This window comes from Aulonocara sp. 'chitande type north' Nkhata Bay, linkage group LG16 (genome assembly GCF_057382095.1).
Source record: "Aulonocara sp. 'chitande type north' Nkhata Bay isolate Kocher_YH1m ecotype deep benthic linkage group LG16, A_spYH_male_GT1.1, whole genome shotgun sequence".
NCBI lineage: Eukaryota > Metazoa > Chordata > Actinopteri > Cichliformes > Cichlidae > Aulonocara > Aulonocara sp. 'chitande type north' Nkhata Bay.
The window spans coordinates 25668572-25690623 of NC_141359.1; the positions used below are offsets into that span (position 1 = coordinate 25668572).

The following is a 22052-nucleotide window of genomic DNA, read 5'->3' on the forward strand; positions in this document are numbered from 1 at the left end:
GGATCTACTGTACCTTTGAGAGCTTAGACATGACCTGGTTACGTCGCACACAAAATAGGAGAGCTGATAGTGCTACAACACGCACCCCAATCTGCACAGCAATGGCCCTCCTGGAAGTGAGGAAAACCACCTGCTGGTGTGACTGTCCAATGCTCAGCTGGATGATCTGCTGGAAAAAGTTGCTACCTTTGGTCCTGAATCACAGACAGGAAAGTATCAATGCAGTCCATCTGCAGCTTCATACTGACCATCAACCTGCAGAAAATGTCTGTTGCCAGATGGGCTAAAATATCAAAGAATAAGTGGTACAACCAGTCTGTGGGCTACTCCTGCTTTGCTGCTGTTTGTGCATCAGGTAACCTGGGAGGAGAGTTAAGTTCTGAAACCAAGTGTTAAACAATGAAAAGTATCCACTGCAGCCACTGTTTATCCATTTTGTATTTTTGTATTTTTTTATGCTTGCTGGGACTTTGGAGAACTGCAGAGGAGCATTTTTGTGGTGGCTGAAAACCCCTTTCCGTAGGCGAATACTTCTCCAAATGGACACTACCACGTTAGCATAAATTAAGCATAATGGAGGCCCCGGAGCAGACCAGGAACATGCGGTAGAGATTACATCTCTGGGCGGGCTGGTTGCATGTTTATTTAAATTACACTGAGGTCAAAAAAGATGGATTGATTTCCCCCTTTAAATACGACACTTGAAATTACTGAAAACGAATTTATACCAGAATCAAAAGTGATGCCAGAATCAAAGAATGGTAAATAAGCTTTTATTTAATAGTATGGATTGCACTTTGCATAAAAGCTGCAAGCTATATAAAAATTTTTTTTAAAAAGTACAGATTTTAGTTTTAAGAAACTTGCAAATTGATTGTACTTGTAAAAAAAAAAGAAAAATAATCTTTAGATTTCATTATTTGCATATGTGATAATACTTTTATTATTTCTTTTTTTGTTAATTTTGTTTGCATTTTTTTGCTCTTATATTTTTGGTTTTAATAGTAAATTCTTCTTGGGTCCCCCAGGGTCCCAGTGTTATTCCATGTATGCAAAAAATGTGGTTAGGTTGAGGGTTAAAGGGTCAGTTTACCAACATGAGAGAAAACATATTATCTTTAGTATTTTCAAGCCAGATATGTAGCTACAGTGTTTGAGAGACCTTATAAGCTATGATTGTAGGTAGACACAGTATTTTGTTTTCAGGTTTTTATTAGTGTATCCCAATTTCTTCACCGTGACTTGTAGAGTTGGCTAATGGCTAATAAATGTGCTGCTTAAGGTAGGGTGACGCATGACCCATAAACACTGGATTTCACCTTGATGACAGGTGGCTGCACCTAAACAATTAATAGCACAGATCTTGTTTTGCCCTTTTGTTTTTCACGTAGAACAACACCAAGGTAACACATCCAGGACGGTGGATGTGCACAGTGGAACGTTTGGTATGTAGCCTTGAATACGTATAACGACAACAGAGGGAGAAACAGCGCCTTGGTTTTATGTGTTTAGATAACGAGGAAATTACAGATAGTCTCGCACACATGAAGAACAGTTCAGCTATAATACATGACATATATTTAATACTCATTAAACAAAAGATGTGGTAGCTGGAATTAATTGTGGCTACCTTTCATGAACGCCAACCCCCCTACGCCCAAAAGCATAAATGGTCTCTCCCACCGTAGCGGCGTCTGTCCTGTGCGGCGCTGACTGCAAATCAATGAAGCCCGTATAGTCGCTAAGTAGAAAAGAGACGGGGCTGGGCGACTGAAGTTGGGACAATTTGCGGAGGTTTCTGTTGCCGGATAGTCGACGACAACAAGGATATGTATACAGCGAATATGCGCAGAAACCAGTTTTCTTGTCTTTTAGCGGAGTAAGGAGGATATCTATCAACATATATTCTACTTGTACGTGGAGTTTGGTGCATTTCACCTGAAATCTGTAGCTTTAGCAACAACTAACACCCACTGTCCAGTTGAGGATGATTTTTGCCAATACTGGAAACCCGATAAGGACTCCTCATCGCAAACAGGTAAATAAACAAATATTTACTAAAGACCAGGCTTACGACGTAAAGTTGCCTCGTCGGCAGCCTTATGGAATAAGTCTGTATGACAGAATCGCACAGCGCACATAAACCGAATGTGAACCGAGAAAACTTTTTTACTTGTTATTTAAAGTGGCAGCGTTCACGTTTTGTGATGTAATCGCCACATAGGCTACTTATGAATAATGAGAATACCTGCTGCTCCTGGGCTGCGGTCCAGGTCCTGTAGTAGGGACAACATGAACTGGCCATCGACACCACTTTACATAAACTAAACCCCGCATAACAACTTCTAGGGTGCATGTTTACTTGCACCAGTCTCTATTTTGTTTGGTTTCTGTTTCAGTGCGCTCTCTGTCAGCGCAGTAAGCCACTGGCTGCTTTATCTATTCGAGAGTAAATGCATTCACTGAGTTTACTTGCTGAAGGCTACAGATCTTCCCCTCTATAGCGTATAATTACACAGTATGGATGCTTCATTGCCCGCTGATGGATTTACTTTGTGCCAGTTACATATAGATGTCGAAAACACCCCTTGAGTCAATGGTTTGAATAAGCATATTTACTTTGCGCTGCTCATGCTGTTATCCTGTGGCTAGAGCTCCATGGGTGAGGCCTGTTACTGGAAACCCTGTGTATATTTCCGGCTAGGATATGACGGGCTCCGCTGGTCTGTAGCTGGCTGATAAGATGTCGTCCTCTCCCCCATCTCAGTCTCTCGCACTCCTGCATCAGCTAGTTGTCTGAAAGCTAAATTCACTTTCAGCCCCACAGAAAAAGGGAGGTTACAGCCACCTGAGTCCCAGGCTTTGAAACATGAAGCTGTGGTCTTTGTGGCCGGAATCCTCTTTTAAGATCGCCTTGCCTTGTGTGTTGGTGTTATAAACAGTCACCGAGGTGCATGCATATAGGGCATGTCTCACTTTATATTATGTGGCATTTAGAGCTGAAAAGAGTGTTTTGTTTTTTTTTTAAACAAAACTATTATTCAGCAGTGACTCTGCCAAGTTTAAAGATATAAGTTTTAAAGATATAACTTGAAGAAAAACAACCAAAAGCTCCATCTCCTTTCCTACTGTTTAAGTTCTTAATATGACAAATATATTTGTTAATGATGTACCCAGAGATAGCATCAGCTATGCTTTTTTTTTTTTTTTTTTTTTTTTCCAGGATGTGATTCATGTCTGCTTAAGAGTCTGTCTTTTGAGAGACCAAGAATTTAGCTTTAATAAACTTGCCTTGCCTTGCCTTGCCTAATAAGACTTGTCTTATTTGTTATTCTTGGTTTTGGGTGGCACATTGAACTGTTGTATCAAAGCAAGAGGGTTCTTGCTTTGTATCTGCTGACTGTGTGGAGTTTGAATGCGCTCCCTGTGCCTCTCTCGATACTTCCTCCCAGAGTCCAAAAATATACTTGTTAGGTTAATTGGTGATGCTAAATTGACCGTAAGCATGGCCTTGTTGGCTCTGTGATGGAGTGGTGACTGGTTCAGGGTGTAGCCACCCACAGGCTTAAGTCCTCCCATAACCATCCACAGGAATATAAAAGGATTACGTATAGTGTATTTTAATGAAACTGTGAAGATTAAAAAAAAAAGATACAGGAGGTGTAGTAGCTAGTTAAGATTGAACGTGTATGATACGGTACTTGCAGAATCCCAGTAAGGTAATTATTGTTTACATCTTTTGGCCTGACAATATGTGAAAACTCTGTGTTTGCTGTTATCAAGAGAAACACCATCTTAGGCAATTAATAATTTGACTTTTATCAGTTGTTTCTCATTAATCTCATTCTGTTCAAATTGTGTAGCAATCTCACCATGCTTCGAAAAGCGGGTGACTGGTGGTTAAGGGTGAGGGAGATAGAGACTTTTGCCTGGAGTCAGTGGGAAAACAGTAGGTCAGGCTTGTTTCATGGTGAAGGCATGTGAGGCAGGCGACCAGTTGGTCACAAGAGAAGATCCTCTAGGCTGACGTCCAGATTTGGATTGCTCAATCCTGTCACCACTTCGTGCTTGGGATGCCATCAGCTTCCTCTCAGCGTGTGATTCTTCAAAGAGGGGGGTGGGGGGAGGGATTGGAGGTCGGGGGTAATCACTGTCAGATAGCGAGGAGGGAGACAAATCCCCAAGGGGAGAAGTTCTGTCAGACTGGGACATCTGTGTCTTGTAAACACAAAGCTCAAAGTTGCTCAGTCGCCAGAGGACTTTTACTTTTGCTTTTTTTTTTATATTCCCCGCCTTCGATAAAGAGGCTCAGTAGCTAACAAACACAATGCTGACACTGAAAGCGTTGGTTCACTTTGTGAAAAGACTGTCATACATATATATTGAAGTCTGAAAAGCCGTCCCTAAATAAGTAAAGCATGTTATAGCAGAATATTGAGGTTAAAGGGTTTAGAGCTACACCTTAGATGGCTGCAGATAGCTTATTCGACACCCTGAGGCATTGTGACGTTAGTGTGATGCTGATGTCAAAGCTACAGGTGGCTGTGTGGGCTGATTATGCTGACTGCAGAGGTATGTTGAGGATTGCCCTGTATCTATGAATCAGTGGTATGCAAAAAATAATAATAATAATTCTCACACTGGACATTACATGTTTCCATGATGGTTTCCAGGGTTCAGACAGATCCTTGTTTTTCCCCTTGTACGTGTCTATTGTAACAACATGTATGAATGGATAATAAACCCTGTTTGATTTTTGATGAACCCTTGAAACGAGTCTAACCTATTGTTTCCCTGACGTACAACAGCAACCTGCTCTATTGTCACATCCCATGGCTCCACCCAGCCCGAGCACCAACAGCAGCATCAACAACAGCAGCAGCAGTAGCACTGCAGGCTGGGAGCAGCTCAGCAAAACAAACCTCTACATCCGAGGCCTGTCCCCTTCAACTACAGATCATGACTTAGTCAACCTCTGTCAGCCGTGAGTACCACCGTCTTGCGCTGTCCTTTATTATCTGCCATTGATCATTCATTGATTTATTTTAGTTTGCACTGGTTGTGACTAATGAAAAACACTATATGGACAAAAGCACTCTGGAATATCGCACCATGAAAGCCCTCAGTGCACAATTTTTGTCCTGATGTTTATGCAGGGGAGGTTTAAAACTCTGCCGTCGCTGAGTCAGCAGAGCGTTGACGACTTTTACACACTGTGCACTTCAGCACTCAGCAACCTGGCTCTCTAACTTTACGTGGTCTGCCACTACATGGCTGAGTTGATGTGCTTACACTTACAGTTAATTGTAGAATATCCAGGAGGAAATAAATTTCACAAACCTGTTGCAGGGGTGGTATCGGATAACCAGTTCTTTTACAATTGCTTGTAAAGGTAGACTGCGTGGCTTGTTGCTTTATTTTTATACAGCTGAATTCAAAGATTAGGAGGTGTGGCCCAGTGCTTTTGTTCATATACTGTAAATTTATGAGAATGCAAACAGGTTGATGTAAGAGGTAAATGTGTCATTTTAGCAATATAACAGCAATATTCAAGGATACACTTCAATACTGATTTAATAGTTATCTCAAGGACTGTACATGGAAAGAGAAAAATAGAACATAACTCAACTTGACAGCATGCAGGGCACAGAGTCAAAGATTTCATATATCGTATGTGTGGGGGGAAAAAAAAGAAAAGGTATGCACTGAGCTCATTCACAGCCCTCTTTGCATCCTGATTGCTTTTTATATACCAAGGAGACAGACCATGGCGCATCAGTAATTTCATTTCCTTTTCTCTCTGAGGCCCCATCTTAAAAATATGACAGTGAATAAGAAGGAAAAATGTGCGGTTCATTTGTATGCAGAGGCTTATAGGTAAATTTCGGGTCCAAAAGAAAATTTTTGACCCTGGGGATTTTTTTGTTTTTCCGAATCATGTGAGGATGTAGTTGGAATCATTTTATTTGTCGTGGTGTATATAGGTGCATCGCAGAGATCACATCAAACGTGCTGCTTACCACTTCCTTTTTAAATATGGGAGCAAACAAGACTTGACTTGTGCATTCAGAATACCTCACTGGATCACAGCGAATGATCTGAAAGTTGTGATAAGCGGTTACGTGTTAGGTACATGCAAATGTTCTGCATTTTGATGGTTCTGTAAGAGAAGTAACAGGATCTGTAGTTGAGTAAATTAAAATTAATGTTCAGGAGAAAGAGGGGTCATAAGTTCATGCTCTTTCACCCAGTTTAGCATCTGTAGCTTATATATCCTCCAGTTTGTTTCGGGTTACATTGTGTCCTGAAGCAAGGGCATATAAACCCTTCAGATTTGGAAAATACTGTACAATTTAAAAAAACAAAACTAAATAAAGATTCTGGAGATTTTCCTTTTGTCTTGTTATTCCCATTTTGGTCACAGATTTTATTACTAACCCTTTTCTAGTTTGAAGAGGACTAAACGTTGTACCTACAAAAGCACTTTTTATCTCTATTACATAATATTTGTGACAGAGCAATTTAGGGTTTTGTCTTAAGTAACATGGAAATTTAAAAGGGTATCCTGATTAAAAGGGAAAGCATAGGAGCAATGTAGTGAATGGAATCTGTGGTGACCTGTAAGCATGACATGCAATGCAAAATGGTCAAGTAAACCACTTTGCATTTACTAAACTAATTTAAACCTTCAAGCGATGGATTGGAAAGACGGCTAATGCCAAGAAAGAATCATTTGAATGCGATAATCTTTGTATTTCATGAGGCATGGGTCTGTCAGTACTTTAGAGAAATCTGTCAGTGAAAAAGTCTTCTGTGAAGACGGTTTTAATGTGTATATAGTTCACTACTAAGCCTAAATATAATCTTGAAACAGCCTGTGACACATAGACTTTGCAAGGATGTTGCCCTTCAGCAACCCTCCTTCTTGCAAGAGACAATGAGACTGTTAAAAGTTTAAAACACTGGTTTAGGTAAAGGGACTATTTGAAATTGGAGATTACTTGTTTGCAGCACTGTGGGGTTTTCAGCACCACATGGAAACCACTTCCTGTTTCTCATGTTTTTACAGTGATGTCATGGATTGTTGCTCAACCTCTTCTCTCAGTCAAAGTGTTTTATAACTGGCTTTGTCTGGTGCGCAAACCTGCTAACAATACCTCGCCTTTCTGCTCCTCCCATAGGTATGGCAAAATTGTATCAACAAAAGCTATCCTGGACAAGGCTACAAATAAGTGCAAAGGTGTGTCATCTTCTTTTTTTTGTCTTACCAGCACTGCCCTCTTTTATCTCTCTTGAGATTCAATATGCATGAAAGGAAACTGCCACGCAAGATATATAGCACCTACACATTCCTAAAATTCTCCAAAAACTGCAGCATCCAGGGTGTGACTTCTGTCATTAAAAAAAATCAAGCAGACATGTAGTTTCAGATCATTTCAGGAAACAGACAGTCAGACTGTTTAAAGCTGCCTCTCAGCTCGTGTTATTTTAAGCAGCGGCTCTTGTCGCTGGTTTGTCGCTATCATGCACGCTGCCTAGGAGGAAGACGCGCCCAACTCTTCCTCTTCTTGCTGAGTGACACTGTTGGTCTTATTCCAGTTCTAGTAGATTGCTCACCTGACTAAAGCAGGGCTTGCTGAATCTCTAGGGGTAATGGGATTAAGAGATCGCTTTGTCACTCTCTACTGGATTATAGAGATGCCAGTAAATCAAAGTCCTTCAGTGAAATGAGAAACCATTAAAGACCTTGCGAGGCTCTGACTGAATTTTAAATAGAACAGGCTTTTGCGATGACCTTATTTATCCACTTTAAAAACTGCCTTATTTGGCTTTTTTAAAACAGTGTGACCCATTTTTTTTAGCTGGAACTGTTCTGATACATTCATCATAACTCATTTTAAATGTGTTCTATATATCAAGAGCAGTAGAAGCTATAAACTATGTATACACCCTGTTTGTACCCCCATTACAAAGCGCTGAACTGACCCACTGGTATCTGCAGCCTCAGCACTTTTTTTTCCCCCCCTACTTTCGAAAAACATGCTGTCACACGCACAAATCAAGCATATTTATATGTACAAACAGAAAGAACTATATCATGTAATATACAAAAATACACATTTTAAAGTTACATCTTAAAATATAGAATGAATAGTTATCTCAAGGATAGCTATTGGTGGTTCTATCATTATCTGTTCCTGGTATAGAGAAATTCCTTGTAAGAGCAAGTCTCATCACTTGACATCGATCTTTGAAATGCCTCTGAGTAGTTATTTGGGCAGTTATTGTGATGACCCCTTCTAAATGAATGAGGAGAAGGCTGTAGGTTTAATTTCAGTGGTTACTGGGGCATAAAAGTCAAATCCAGCACAAACTATTAAAAAAAACTTTTGGCAGCCACTTGAAGCAATAAATCACTTTAATAAAACCTGTCTGACAGTGAAGGAGGTTTAAAGAGCTCAAAAAGCAACACATCATAACACGATCTAAAGAAACACTTAAGAAAGTCACTGTCATCTCTCTGCCTGGGAAGGGTTACAAAGCAAATTCTAAGGCTTTGGGACTCAATTGAACCACGGTGAAAGCTACTATACACATCTGGAGAAAACTTGGAGCACTGTAAACCTTCCCACGGGTGACCAGCTGACCGAAATTGCTCCAAGAGCACATCAGTGACTTATCCAAGAGTTCACAAAAGAACCCAGAACAGCATTAAAGAACCTCAGGCTTCACATCTCTGTTAAGGTCAGAGTTCAAGATTCAACAATAAGAAACAGACTGGGCAAAAATGGCATGGATAGCAGAGTTCATGTAGAAAATCGTCTCACATTTGCCAAAAAACATCCTGATGATCCTGAAGACGTTTGGGGAAATGCTCTGTGGACTGACGAGACAAGCTGAACTTTTTGGCAGGGTCAGAAGGCTAACACAGCATTTCAGAAAGGGAATATCATTCCAACAGTGAAACATGGTGGTGGTAATGTGATGGTTTGGGGCTGTTTTGCTGCCACAGGACCTGGAAGACTTGCTGTGGTAAATTTAACCATGAATTCTGCTCGTGATCTCACACTGAAGCACATTTGGGTTCTGCAGCAGGACAATGATCCAGAACACACCAGCAAATCCACCTCTGAATGGCTTAAGTGGCCTAGTCAAAGTCCTGACCTGAATCCAACCGAGATGCTGTGGCATGACCTTAAAAAGCTGGTTCATGCGCAAACACTTTTTGTATGTCACACAGTTTAAACTGTCAACAACATGTTTCTCAGTTTGACTGCTGAGTGGCTCAGAGGGTCCCCTGTAGAGTTATTCAGAATTTGTTGAGAGCCATGTCTTCTCCTCATGTAATGTCTGTGGTCTAGAATGTCATCCTAATTATGTGTTTTATCCCCTCAGGATATGGCTTTGTTGACTTTGATAGCCCCGCTGCAGCTCAGAAAGCTGTGGCTACCTTGAAGACAAGCGGTGTCCAGGCTCAGATGGCAAAGGTAAGGCTTCATTGCAGACTAATCCTGATATCACATCAATACAAATCACTCAGCTTCACTCTTTGTCCTCCTTCTGGCTACTTGATCAACTTAAAACTAATCCTTAAGGTATTACATAGCAGGATTGCATGATATACGTTCCACAACCAGTATGCTCATTGGCTCTGATCACTGAATTGAATCATACAGGAAGTGTGTGCTGAGAACAGTCTCTATTTGTGTAATTACTGTATGTGTGACAAAGGTAACCCATGCACCAGTTTGTGGCAGCCTCTAGGTTGCTGCATGTGAATTATACAATTACTTGTAGCAGGGTTGTCAAACATAAGGGCCAAGGGCCAGAATTGGCCGCCAATTCTCCAATCTGGGCTACTGGACAGGAACAGGAAAAACAGGAATATGGGACACAATGTGCAGTGAGCTACCAGAACTTTTTCCTGTAATTTTATACATTTATCATGTAGAAACACTAGCTTTTATTGTCATATCTCTGGGGTTAAATGTGCAGGTAAATGTCTTTACGCTGCCAGAAAGGGAAGTTTCACTTGTCTGGCCAAGATCAAAGTGGGCTGTATGTGGCCCTCAATGTAAAATGAGTTTTAATGAATATGTACTCTGCTGGATTGCAGTTGTTCCATTTGCAGTAATTATTAATGAACAAAATGGTAGGTTAATGTGTAACAGGTATTTCTGGTGTGTGTGTGTGCTTTAAACGTGATTTAGGAGTTGATGTTCAGTGATCTTGGAGGTCATAGTTCATGTCTTGTCAAAAGAAAGTAAGTACTTTTACTTGACTGCTGTCAAAAGGACTCTACCAAGACATTTGCTGAATCTCCAACCTCTTCCTGCAGCTTTCTCCCTGGTGTCGTTTTTGCTGTCATTAATAGTCTTCTTCACTTGTGTTCTATCAGTTTCCATTTTGGTTCTCATTTGTACAAAACTAGAAAACATTTGTTATCATTTTTTAGTACATTTCTGCTTTTGAGAGCATTCCAAAAAATTAATTTGTATCTGAGCTTTAAAAATAATCTGAAAGTTTGAGGATTTTAAACATTTAAAGAAACAACAACATTGTGACATGTTTGCTGGGATTGGTCAGTATTTCCTTGACTTGTTTTTCTTCTGTTGAAGCTGGCAATCAGTTGATGCTCAGCTGGATTGGATCTACTCATCAGAAGCTTGTTCAAGTAGATCAAGTTGCAGTTGTTGCTCAGCTCCTATAAATATGGCTGTGAACTGCGTTGCGCGTTAAGTAGCGCCGTGATGATGGGAAACATGACATAAGGACAAAGTGACTCAAATTGTTCTGTGTCAAATTCTCAGGGCTTGACTGAAAGTTTTAAAGGTGCATGAAACTCCAGTGCACTTTGGAGAAACAGTATCAGTTATACTAAAATCGCAGTGACGCAGACCAGAAGTTACTATATCATTACGAAATCGATACATAAAGCTTTTTTCACAGATGCATGATTAGCAAAATAAAAAGTCAAAAATCAACAGAAGGCTCTCAGAATGTGAGTAGTGATCTCTAAACTGCATTTAAAAAGAGGAGAAGCCAAATTCTCATGTAAATATAAGGAGTCAAGGGTACTACTGTGTATCAAATACTTTGTGACACATTGTTTTGGCAGTATTCAAGAAGTTATACTACAGCAGGACAATGTTCCAAAATATAGTCAACACTTTGCAAGAACCATTTTAACACCAAAGAAGACCACGGAGGACTTCACTCCACAATTACATGACCTTAACCCGTCTGAATATTTATGGGGACACTTAATTAATGAGAGAAATCGAATACATTCCTCGTATCATAGGACGTTTTTTCAAACTGTAGTGGGATGACTTGGATCATCAGGCTTTGTAGAGTACATATCAGATCACGTACATGTTCTCATTAAAACCACTAGGAGGTCATACCAAATACTAAAATAAAATTCTTTGGTGGTCTTTTTGTAACAAACATTATTTCCAGCTTTTATAAATGATGTTAGATTAGTTTATTAGAAAAGGCCCCACTCAATAATACATGAAGCAGAAGCAGCTCTGTCTGTTAACTTGAATGAAACACTTAAAAAGGAACTGAAGGTTGTGGAAGTTTAGAGAACAGACCATAAATTCATGTTACATTTGAGCAAAACAAAGCAGATTATATTACAGCTCTAAACAATATTTTAATATTTAATGTTTTATTTGAAATTGCTATTGTCTAAAAAAAGTAGTACTGCGAGTAAAATTGGTGATGGTGACACAGCTCGATTATTTTTCATCACTTCGTGTATATCCATGTTGATGTGCTCCTACGGTATGTCTGCCCAGGCTGATGATATTCTACCCACTTCAAAGACTTCTCATTAAATCTCCCAATATAATCGTATATTTATACAGCAGTTCAAGTTAGAGTTTTGAATATTGTTAAATGAATATACAGGAATATTAAAATAACAGATGGTTCGATGGTGGCCTCTGAAGTCATGTTATTTAACTTGTGGCTTTATATCTTTCAAAAAAGGAAATGAATAATTGAGAGTTGGTTTGGTAACAGTGGATTGTCTGGGAAAAAATAGTTCACCTTCCCACACAACACTGAGCAAGGAGCAAGTGTCCTGTGTCATTTCCGTGTCTGTGGTCCAATGGGATCTTGCTCCAACCACTATCCTTTTTTTTATTTTTTTATTTTTATTTTTTTTTTTAAATACAAACATTAAAAATAAATGTTTCTTAAGGTTTTAGATACGTCGTTATATGCGTACCATTGTCATTGTTACTTCGATTTGGATCATTAAGGCAAAACTGAATCCAGATAGAAATAAGCTATTGAAGTCGACTTACTGGATCTTTAAAATGAGGTCATTCACCTCAATCTAACTTCTGTTTACATAAGTCACAAGTAACGGTAAGTACTGGGTCAAAATTCCCCGTGAATATTTACAATTAAGTCATGTCTAACAACCATAAAAAGAAGCTCACTTATTGATTGATTGATTTATGGGTGTCCACTCTGCTGGCAAAGATCTAACAGTTTCAGCAGAGCCTGTGTGAACTTTAGCTTCACTTCCTGTTCTTAGCTGAAAGGAGTACAACCCGCTGTTTGCTTCTGCTGCTGATGTGTGTTTAGAGATGCTCTTCTGCATATGTTGATTGTAATTGGTCTTGCTGTCAGTTTAAAGCAATTTGACCGTTTTCCTCTGACTTCTAGCATCAACAGTATGTTGGATATTTTCTCCTTTTCAAACTATTCTCTGTAAACCCTAAAGATTGCTGATCTGCTGGGATTTTCCCACACAACAGTTTCTGAAATACTCAGACCAGCCCATCTGGCACCAGCAACCATTCAGTTTTGAGGGTTAAATCCTATGTTTGAACACATTGCTATTGTTTGGTGTTGCTTAAGCTGCAGCTAATTTGTTGTCATTCCATTTTCTGTTATTGTTGCTGTTTATGAAAAACACAACACAGATGCCTATAGTGAGAGGCCTCTCCCCAGGGATTCATAGCTATCTCTTGCATTTCTGCTGATGCTCTTAAAATACATCAAGAAGCCAGCTGCGAGCCTTAAGCCACCATGAGCCGCATGCAAATATCATCTTATCAGTGCTCTTAGCCAACCCCTTATTACTGAAAACTCCCCCATTACTGAGGATAAATAATATTGAATTCCTAAGGAAGTGGCTCCTTTCCTCTTCCGTCTACACATTACTAAAAAGTCAGTGTGGATGTGATATTACAAAGGAATATTTTTCCAGGTGTGTTTATGGCATTTCTGGTATTGCAATTACAATGTTTTGATATATCTGCGCTTTGTTCTTTTTTCTTCTTCTTCGTCTTCTTCTTCTTCGTCTTCTTAGCAACAAGAACAAGACCCAACAAACTTGTACATCTCCAACTTGCCTGTGTCTGTGGATGAGCAGGAACTGGAGAACATGTTAAAGCATTTTGGCCAGGTCATATCAACTCGCATCCTGAGGGACTCCAGTGGAGTCAGCAGAGGAGTGGGCTTTGCAAGGTTGGATTCTTTTGTAATTTATTGTCAGAAATAGAACTTGAAATGGTATTGAGAGGTTGTTGTTGTTGTTCCCCCCCCCCCCCCCCCCCCCCGTGCATACCGCACTGGTATGACTAAACCAAATAAGCATGTGAAATAACTGAAAAACTTCTCTGGCCTCTACCTAGCATTGTATATTTTTTGTTGAAAAATTGTTGGATTGCTTCCTGGCCAAAAGAGGTATCTTTACAACTGTAAATGGGAAGAGACTACTTTTCGCCACTAAAACACAAGTGTCGTCAAGGCCAGGAATAGAAACATGTGGCATGGGCCTTTCCAGACAGGCAAGAAAATCAACAGGAAGTCTGATATTAACTTATTATTAACAATGCCACAGTTTTAATCACATTTGCTATGTTCTACTCTATTTTTACCAGTCATAAAGTAGAAATAAATCTTTATATCACTAAAAAAAAAACAAAAAAAAAACAACATTCTTGTTGTAAAAATCTCAATGCCCTTTTCAGAATTTGTTTCACTTCTTAAAAATAATACCTAAAAACACATACACTGGGGCTGTTGTCGATTAACAAAGAAACTGTTCATGTATGGACAAATGGAAACGCCTTTAAAAATAGTTTCACAATGACTGGTTTATTTAATTGCAGTGATAATAATAGCTTCCGCCAGTCGTACTCGCGTAACCTGACATTTAACTAAAATACCTGACAGTCAAAGCCATGGTCAAGACTGGCAAAACAGAAATTATCATATTGCATCACGGGAATCTTTTTGTGCATGTCCAAAACCATTCAAGTTGATTCTACAAAAGATGCACGCTATGAACTTGTAGATAAAAATCACTTATGACAAACCACCGCTTCCACTAACTGATAAAGAAGTCATTTTAGGAAAGCACCTGACGCCTTGTTGCTGCAAATGTCACTTCTGTTGTTTTTCACTCTGTTTTTGGGCTTCAGGATGGAGTCAACGGAAAAATGTGATGCAGTCATTTCACACTTCAATGGAAAGTTCATTAAGACACCTCCAGGTGTAGCAGGTAAGAACATACACTATACCTATACTATATTTGGTGGTGTGTATTGTACAAAATACTGCATTTAAGGTTTAACACCTATGTCATTAACAAAAAGATGTGATAGAAAATAAAGTCTATTAGGGCTAGTCTGCATAAGATTGGGTGGAGTTGTATGGGCCAGATGAAGTGACTGGCTCAGTGGTTCATTCTTCCAACAGGAGTCAGTGAGTCTGCTGGTAAAGAGCTCATATACACTCAGCCCGAAGAGGCAGAGCATAGACAAAGAAAACGAAAGAGCTGCTCTGTGTGGCTTTCAAGCCCTCTCTAAGCGTTTTAATTGGATTATTAGACTGAAGTAGTCTCTGCTGGCCGTGCCTTGGTCAGGAAGGGGAGGGGATTAAAGCTCCACAGCTGCCAAATTAGATGTCTGTGTTCCCAGGCTGGCTAGTAAATGTGTACTCCTAGGCTTCAGAGAGTGACTGACTACACAGAAAATAATGGCGAACAATGAGTCTGTGCAATAGTGTTTGTTAAACACAAATCTCATATTTCATTCTCTTGCCATGCCTCTTTCTTTTTTTTCATTTTAGCGCCAACTGAACCTTTGCTCTGCAAGTTTGCTGATGGTGGACAGAAAAAGAGACAAAGCCAGAATAAATTTGGCCAGAATGGTCGATACTGGGGAAGGGATGGTGACTCTAGACTGGTAAGTTGATGGAATGAGTCTCAGCTACTAATCCACGGGCAGATAGGAATAATAATAAAGGGCAAAAATCTGAGGCCTGTGCTATGAAGCAGGATTTGAAGCTCAGCAATGGTAACTTCAGATTTACTTGGTAGCTTGTTTTTGTTTCATGATAATAGTTTGGTTTGTGCAGATTCCTTAGAGGGTCTCTTAAGAGTCAATCTTGGGTATCTATGTAAGAAATCAGATTCTCAGTGGAAAGACTGAGGCCTATTGTTCTATGGGTCTTTGTATAATTATATGACACATTTAAAACACTAAAGTCTTGTATTCATTAACGTCATAAGATTTGCAGATAAACCTACTCGCCAGTTTAAATGTTACATTCTTTTTCTTTTGCTACCATGAAATTTGGATAGTATACCAGCTAGAGGGGCGGCTCAACGAATAAGACAAAATCTGTGATACACTATAAAAATACATCTAAACAACACATTATTCAATATTTCTGCCTTAATGGTGCCTTGATGTTTTCTTCCTTGCTTTAGCTGCTCACTTGCTTGAGATTACATTTTGTTTTTTGGGTTTGTTTGGGTTTTTTTTTTATGCAGCTTACAGGTCTGTAAGCTTTTGTGATGCTGTGCCCATCAGTTCACTGATCACTAGGTTTGGGAAGTCCTGGGTTTAATTATGGAGATGGCACTGAGTAAGATAAAGGCATGCAGTAAAAGCTGTCACATTTCACAATGTTGTGTTCAGCTTATTCAGAAAAGAAACGTTTGGCTGCTCCATTATTCACGAGGGGTCATCACAGCGGGGAGCTCCGCATGTTTCATTTGGCAGACTTTTTTTTTAAATGTCGGATGCCCTTCCTGACGCAACCCTAAAGGGAATTCTGTCTCCTCCCAGGATCAAACTTGGGATTTGCTTGTTAGGGAAATGTGTAAATCACTACACTGTGGAGCCACTTCTTTTGCATGTACTGACTGACTTTTTTGTTTGTTTGTTTTAAGCCTGTTAGTAGCCCTCATCACTGCCAGCCGAGGTTTTTTATTCCCCTCCAAATCATTAATGCCTGTAAAATTGTCTGCTCATATTCAGTGTCCACCTATGTCATAGTTCTCTCAGTTCACTGACAGTGCTTCAGGTGATGCTTTAGGCAGAGCTGGTAGAGGACAAATATCTGTGGAGTCTAATCTCAATGGCACTATTATATGGAGGAAAGCTAAAAAGTAGTACCCTTGGTCAGTACACAAGGTGAACTAGTAGCTGAAGTACCTTCATAGATCATCATCAAACCACCTTGCTTTGTGACTATTATCACACAGTCCTTTCAGAGAAACCTGCAGCAGTGTAATAAACACTCCTTGTGTCTTATTTTAGAACTGCAAGCATTAAAAATGTCAGAAGTTAAAAATGTATATAGTAGGCTAGGAGATGGATTTCCTCAATCAGTTTCACAGAGACTAATAATACACATGACCACACTGCATACTCAAACATGGTGAACTTGTTTGCTCTGTCATTCACCCTTTGCACAGTCACAAAATGTGTCAATTGAGCATTAGCACCCCTTCAAGATGAATGTATTTATATATTACACTGTGAAGATAATCGGATTCCTTGGGCAAGTGCCAGAGAAATGCAAATGTACGAGCTAGTTCTGTCATTCAAGCTCAGGGCTTCTTGGTGACGTTGCAGAAAAGCTTTCTGGTTCTGCGAAAACTGGGGTGTTTTTGTTTGTTTGTTTGTTTTGTTTTGTTTTGTTTTGGGGGGGTTTACCAGCCAGGCTTTTCTCATTAACTGTTGGAACAAGCACTGACTGACTCAAAATGCTACAGCTGGTTAGGATGATCCATTTCTTGCAACTCCATGGTATTTAAGCTGCAGAGCAAGAAAGATTGCACAGATTTCTGCTGTCTCTACTGTGGGTACTACTCATTGTACATAGACTGTACAGTCTGCATTCAGTCAGCGCTATATCAATAAGCTCTTTTTAAAGAGCAATTTCCGTGTCGCTGATCACCACTGAACTCATTTGTTTTATCGTATGGGTGTAACACTCCTGTCAGCAGATTATCCTGTCTTCGTTCCTAGGCTCAACATTAACTTGGGCTAAAGGTCCGACTCTAGTTTTAGTTCCTGTTCTACAGGGCATGAATGTATGTGTCATACAGTGTGTGCTATACCAAATGAATGAACTAAAAGGGAATTATAAGTAATGACTGCAACTTCTGTTCCCAAAAAAGAGGAACAAAGTACAACACCACTGTTGGTCTGTTTCTTAATGGCAAAGCGGTTTCATCTGCAAAAAGAAGCCATCTAACATCTGGTTTGTGAAGGCTGGAGCACACTCATCATCACAGGTTCTTAAATCCTGGGATAGAAGTGTCAATTGATTCCTTGATACCTCATACAATGTGCGCCCCACTTCACGGAGCACAAGTTATAGCTATAAACGCTGTGACATTATTAGTCCACAGCATGTGCTGTTCAAGGCACTGCATTTCTAGTGCGTGGTAATAATTTCTGGCTAGGTCTAGTGCTTTACACTTTGAGAAAACAAAACAAAACAAACCACCATCAGCTGACTGTGTTTGGTCAGTCAGTACAAACAGTGTTTATTTAAAAAAAAAGAAAAAAAAAAGAAAAGATGAACATCTTCTGTTCCCAACAAACAGAAGTGTGTGTATATAGACCCAGTGTCACGCCACAGCTGATGGTGTTATGTTATTTAAAGTTGCAGACTTCATCTAAGTTGCTAAAGTCCTGTCTTCTTTTTCCTCAGGCTGGAATGACACTCACATATGATCCCAGTTCAGCTGCTATGCAAAATGGGTAAACTAGATTAACATGTATAATGCACTGTTGTTGTTTCAATATATTTACGTCATATAATATAATATTCTCAATACACTTTGACAGATTTTTTCCAGCACCATACAGTATGTCAAACAGGATGATTACTCAAACTTCCATGTCTCCCTACATGTCTACGCTTTCCACATATCAGGTTTGAATACTTTTTCTATTGATAAATATGCACTTTAAAACATATGTATGTAAAATACATGAACATTGTAATAGAAATATGTGATTTAATTTCAAAAATATTTGTAAAACATGTGTCTTTGAGATTTGAAATAGTTTTTTTTGGGGGGGGGGGGGGGTTTGGAGATGTAGGTCAAGTATGTGACAAATGCCGGTATAGCCTTTTATGCTTGTTTATGTGCCATCGCAGTAGGACGTGATCTCTGGAAATAGCATTTGCTCTGAGTCAGACTGTTTACAGAGCGTGTTTGTTGATGTTCCAGATGCAGAACCCATCCTGGATGCCTCATCAACCTTACATCATGCAGCACCCAGTAAGAACAGGAGTTCTCCATATTTTGTTCTGCTGTTTCTCTTTTAATCATAATCTGTTAGTCACCAAATATGTCTTTGGTTTACTGTAAACAGACGGACACATAAAGTAGTAGTTACACACAGATGACGCTGATTTATTTATTTATTTATTTATTTTTGAAGACTGAGCAAGGTGTTTGTCTATGGGTGTCTAAATGACTGTTTTGAATGGACTGTATGAAGCTGTGTATTTAATGACATATGCTAAATGATTTCTAACAGATTTAAAATATGATGGTCTTAGTTTGAAATGAGTTGGCAACAATATACAAACAGTGTCTGATGCGTCAGGCCAGTCGAGATGTTTATAGCCAACTTGCTCGACTTGTAAAGTTCACCTTCTGCTACTTCTGCAGGGTACAGTGATATCGCCCTCTATTGACCCATCTCTGTCACTGCAGCCTGCTTCTATGATGGCGCCTCTCACTCAGCAGATGGGTCACCTCTCCTTGGGTAGTGCAGGAACGGTGAGAGAAACCTGCATGAGATTAACTGAGAGATTGTTTGACTCATTATACTTTTGTCTTAGAGGAAAAAAAATTTATTAAGATATGCTTATTTTGGTTTGTGAATAGTCTCATTTTCCATTTTCTTGCAGTTTATGGCTCCCAATACAGCTATGCAAGGAGCATATATCCCACAGTATCCACATCTGCCGACAGCCACTGTTCCTGTGGAAGTATGTGCAGCAACAAAATTGCAGCCTCACTTTTAGCAAAATATTTTGCCCCCCCCCCCCCCAAAAAAAAAAAACTGAGTTATTACTCTTTCTTTCAGGAAAACAGTGGACAGTCACATGTGGACTCATCCGGCAATCATTCCCCCTATTCCTATCAACAAACCAAGTAGTGCTGAGGTAACCTTTGGACAACAGCCCACACAACAATGTCTACAAATGCAGCGGACGCTAAGGATCTTTCACTGTTTTGCTCAAATGTTTAAAGTGATACTATTTCGGGTATCGTTTTCAGAGCGTACACCTAAGTTCATCAAAGGATTCAAAGTTTATTTAAAGAAGTTTTATTTTCATACTAGAACGTTTATTTTTTACTAGGGGTCGCACAGGACACAAGAAAGAATCACGTGTCCAGTTGTGCAAAGATGTTTTCTGTTCACTTTTTTCCTGAGGATTTTTTTTTTTTTTTTTTTTTTGCCAAATATTTGAAAATAACCTTTTTGTGCTTGCTGTGTGAGTGTTGATATGGTGATGTGTTTAGTGTTGTTGTTTTTTTCTTAGAACTCAGTCTTGCTGTCTGAAAATCTGCCTTAATAGTTTTGATACATTTCTTGAACAGACCACCACAAAGCAGCAATAAGCCAAAAAAATTTGATAAGAGCTCTCACCTGCAGGCGGTCTTTTTTTCCTTTTCTGTTTTTTTTTTTGTTTGTTTTTTAATGGAACATGTGTTTTTGCTCCCTTCCTCCAAAACCTACTAGAGCAGCAAAAGAAATTTTCCAAAGATGATTTTATTGGATGGAATATTTATTTAGAAAGAAGGCTGTGCATTCGTGTGGATGTTGAAATGTGTTTTTTAGAATAGCTAAAATTAAGCTTGGTGGGGTGGGTGTAATTTTGTTTTGTTGGCTGTGCTTTCTCTTTTTAAAGGTGGTATTACTAATTGTCGTTTTGATGAGGTAGGTATTTTTCACTTTGCAAAAACGGGAAACATGGACGTATGATTGTGGAAAATTAATTAATCAAAGCCTTAAAATAGAACTTGGCCAAATGTTGCAAGAGTCGAAGGGTAAAAATTTGATGAATATGTGTATTTTATTGCGCCTCACTCTTTGATAGGAAACAATCAGACTTGGCACTTTCAGTTGTAGTTTACGTCACCAAAGCTTGTGAGGAAATGCCATCATTTGTCTCTTTAACAAAGGTGACCATGCAAAAAAAGAGTGTAGATTGGACAGTGTGCCTTTTTTCTTTTTTTTTGTACATTTACATTTAGTTCAGTACACACACAAGTATGAAGGAAGGCTCCAGCAAGTGCCACAGATGACTTTCATGGTAACAGGAAAAATGGGATGGTGCAACACTATAGTAAAGATTCATTTAAAAGGAAAAAAAACTGATGGAGTGCTACGGAAGCAATCTGATATGAAATAGTGCTTTAAAAATAAGTGGCAATTTGTTAAATAGTTGAACCATTTTAACTAAGGTGTCCTCTAGTAAGCCTGTGATTCGACCTGGTTGTCAGTCAGAGCAGTTATCTACCTCAGTTTTCTTTCTCCTCTGTATTAGGCCGGGTTAGCAGGTCCAGCCCGTCCTTCCAGACCAAATCCCACACTCAGGAGCCTGTCAGCCTGAAAGGAAACAGCTGTTTCCCTTTAGGGTTTTTTTTTTTTTTTTTTGTTTGTTTGTTTGTTTTTTAAATACTTTTTGATTTTCCTCAAACCTGTTTCCTTTTATTTTTCTTTTATTTTTTTTTTATCTTATTAAGATGGAATAACATAATCACTATTGGGGACAGCTCTACTTGCGTTCACTCACTCAGTTTCATAGCCTTTTTGGCAGCAGATTCCACAGGCAAATGTAAAGGCTTTTCAGATTATCACTGACAGCATAGCTTTTGTGGTGTTCACTCAATCTGTGCTCGTTTATACAAACTTTGTGTTGAATCTACAAAGAGCAGCATTTCCTCTGTAGTTAGCTAGGTTGTGCAACAGATACAAAGGGCCAATTCTACTTGAGATTCTTGTGTAATGCCTGAGACTGACGAGTAATACTGTCCTGTGAGGTTAATGCTGCTAGCGGTGTCTGAACCAAGTGCCATAGTATCTGGGTCAAGAGTCGAAGAGGTGCATCAATAAAAAATTGCTCGTATAAGCAACCACCGTAGTGAACAGACATTAAGTTATATGAAAAAGTTCTAATTTATGAAGATTTTTGTACAGACGGCTTTAGGTAATAAGAGATTTTCTAGAGCTATATGAGTTACATGTTGTTGTTTTTTTAACTTGTGCCACAATTGCCAGACTTAACTTGTTTGTACAGTTTAAGGGATCTCTCCTCTTTATTTCTGTTTTATTGTGCTGTTTTATTGTGTTTGTTAAGCCCCAAACTTCCTTTTGTTTTTCCACCCTAGTAGATTGTTGCCCAAATTTTATTCTGTTAATTTCTTTGACTTTTTTGGATTAAAAAAGAAATCTACTTTTACTCTGCCTCATTATTTCCAAGGAGACCTGATAATTTTTTTTTATTATTTTTTTTTTTTATATGGTGAATCTTGAATACAAATCTTAATAGAGTTTACTGGTTGGTAACCTTGCATTAGTTAATTATGTAAAATACGTAATTTGTGCGGTTTGCCAGCACAATATTTTTTTTAAAACAGTCAAACAATAAATTTTAATATGATGGTTGTTATTGGAGCTTGGCTGCAGCTTCAGAGGGCTGAAATCCAAAGCGTCTCTCACTTAGTCTCTCACTTCCAATTGAGGTTTTAT

The 22052-nt window shown here is 39.1% G+C and overlaps 1 protein-coding gene across 2 annotated transcripts; it reads left to right on the plus strand.

Annotated features, from left to right (window-relative positions):
* The first annotated feature begins 1720 nt into the window (after positions 1-1720).
* On the plus strand, positions 1721-21762 carry rbms1b (RNA binding motif, single stranded interacting protein 1b). 2 transcript variants are annotated; one of them, XM_086267889.1, is made up of 13 exons: positions 1721-2038; positions 4809-4984; positions 7182-7240; positions 9397-9488; positions 13337-13494; positions 14454-14533; positions 15103-15218; positions 17986-18035; positions 18123-18210; positions 18512-18562; positions 18959-19069; positions 19201-19281; positions 19380-21762. In XM_086267889.1, the coding sequence occupies exons 1-13, from the start codon at positions 1988-1990 to the stop codon at positions 19449-19451; spliced, it is 1185 nt and encodes a 394-aa protein (XP_086124015.1). In that variant the 5' UTR covers positions 1721-1987; the 3' UTR covers positions 19452-21762. The 2 variants fall into 2 exon arrangements, with proteins under 2 accessions (XP_086124015.1, XP_086124016.1); XM_086267890.1 differs by having other exon boundaries at positions 19004-19069.
* Positions 21763-22052: the final 290 nt, after the last annotated feature.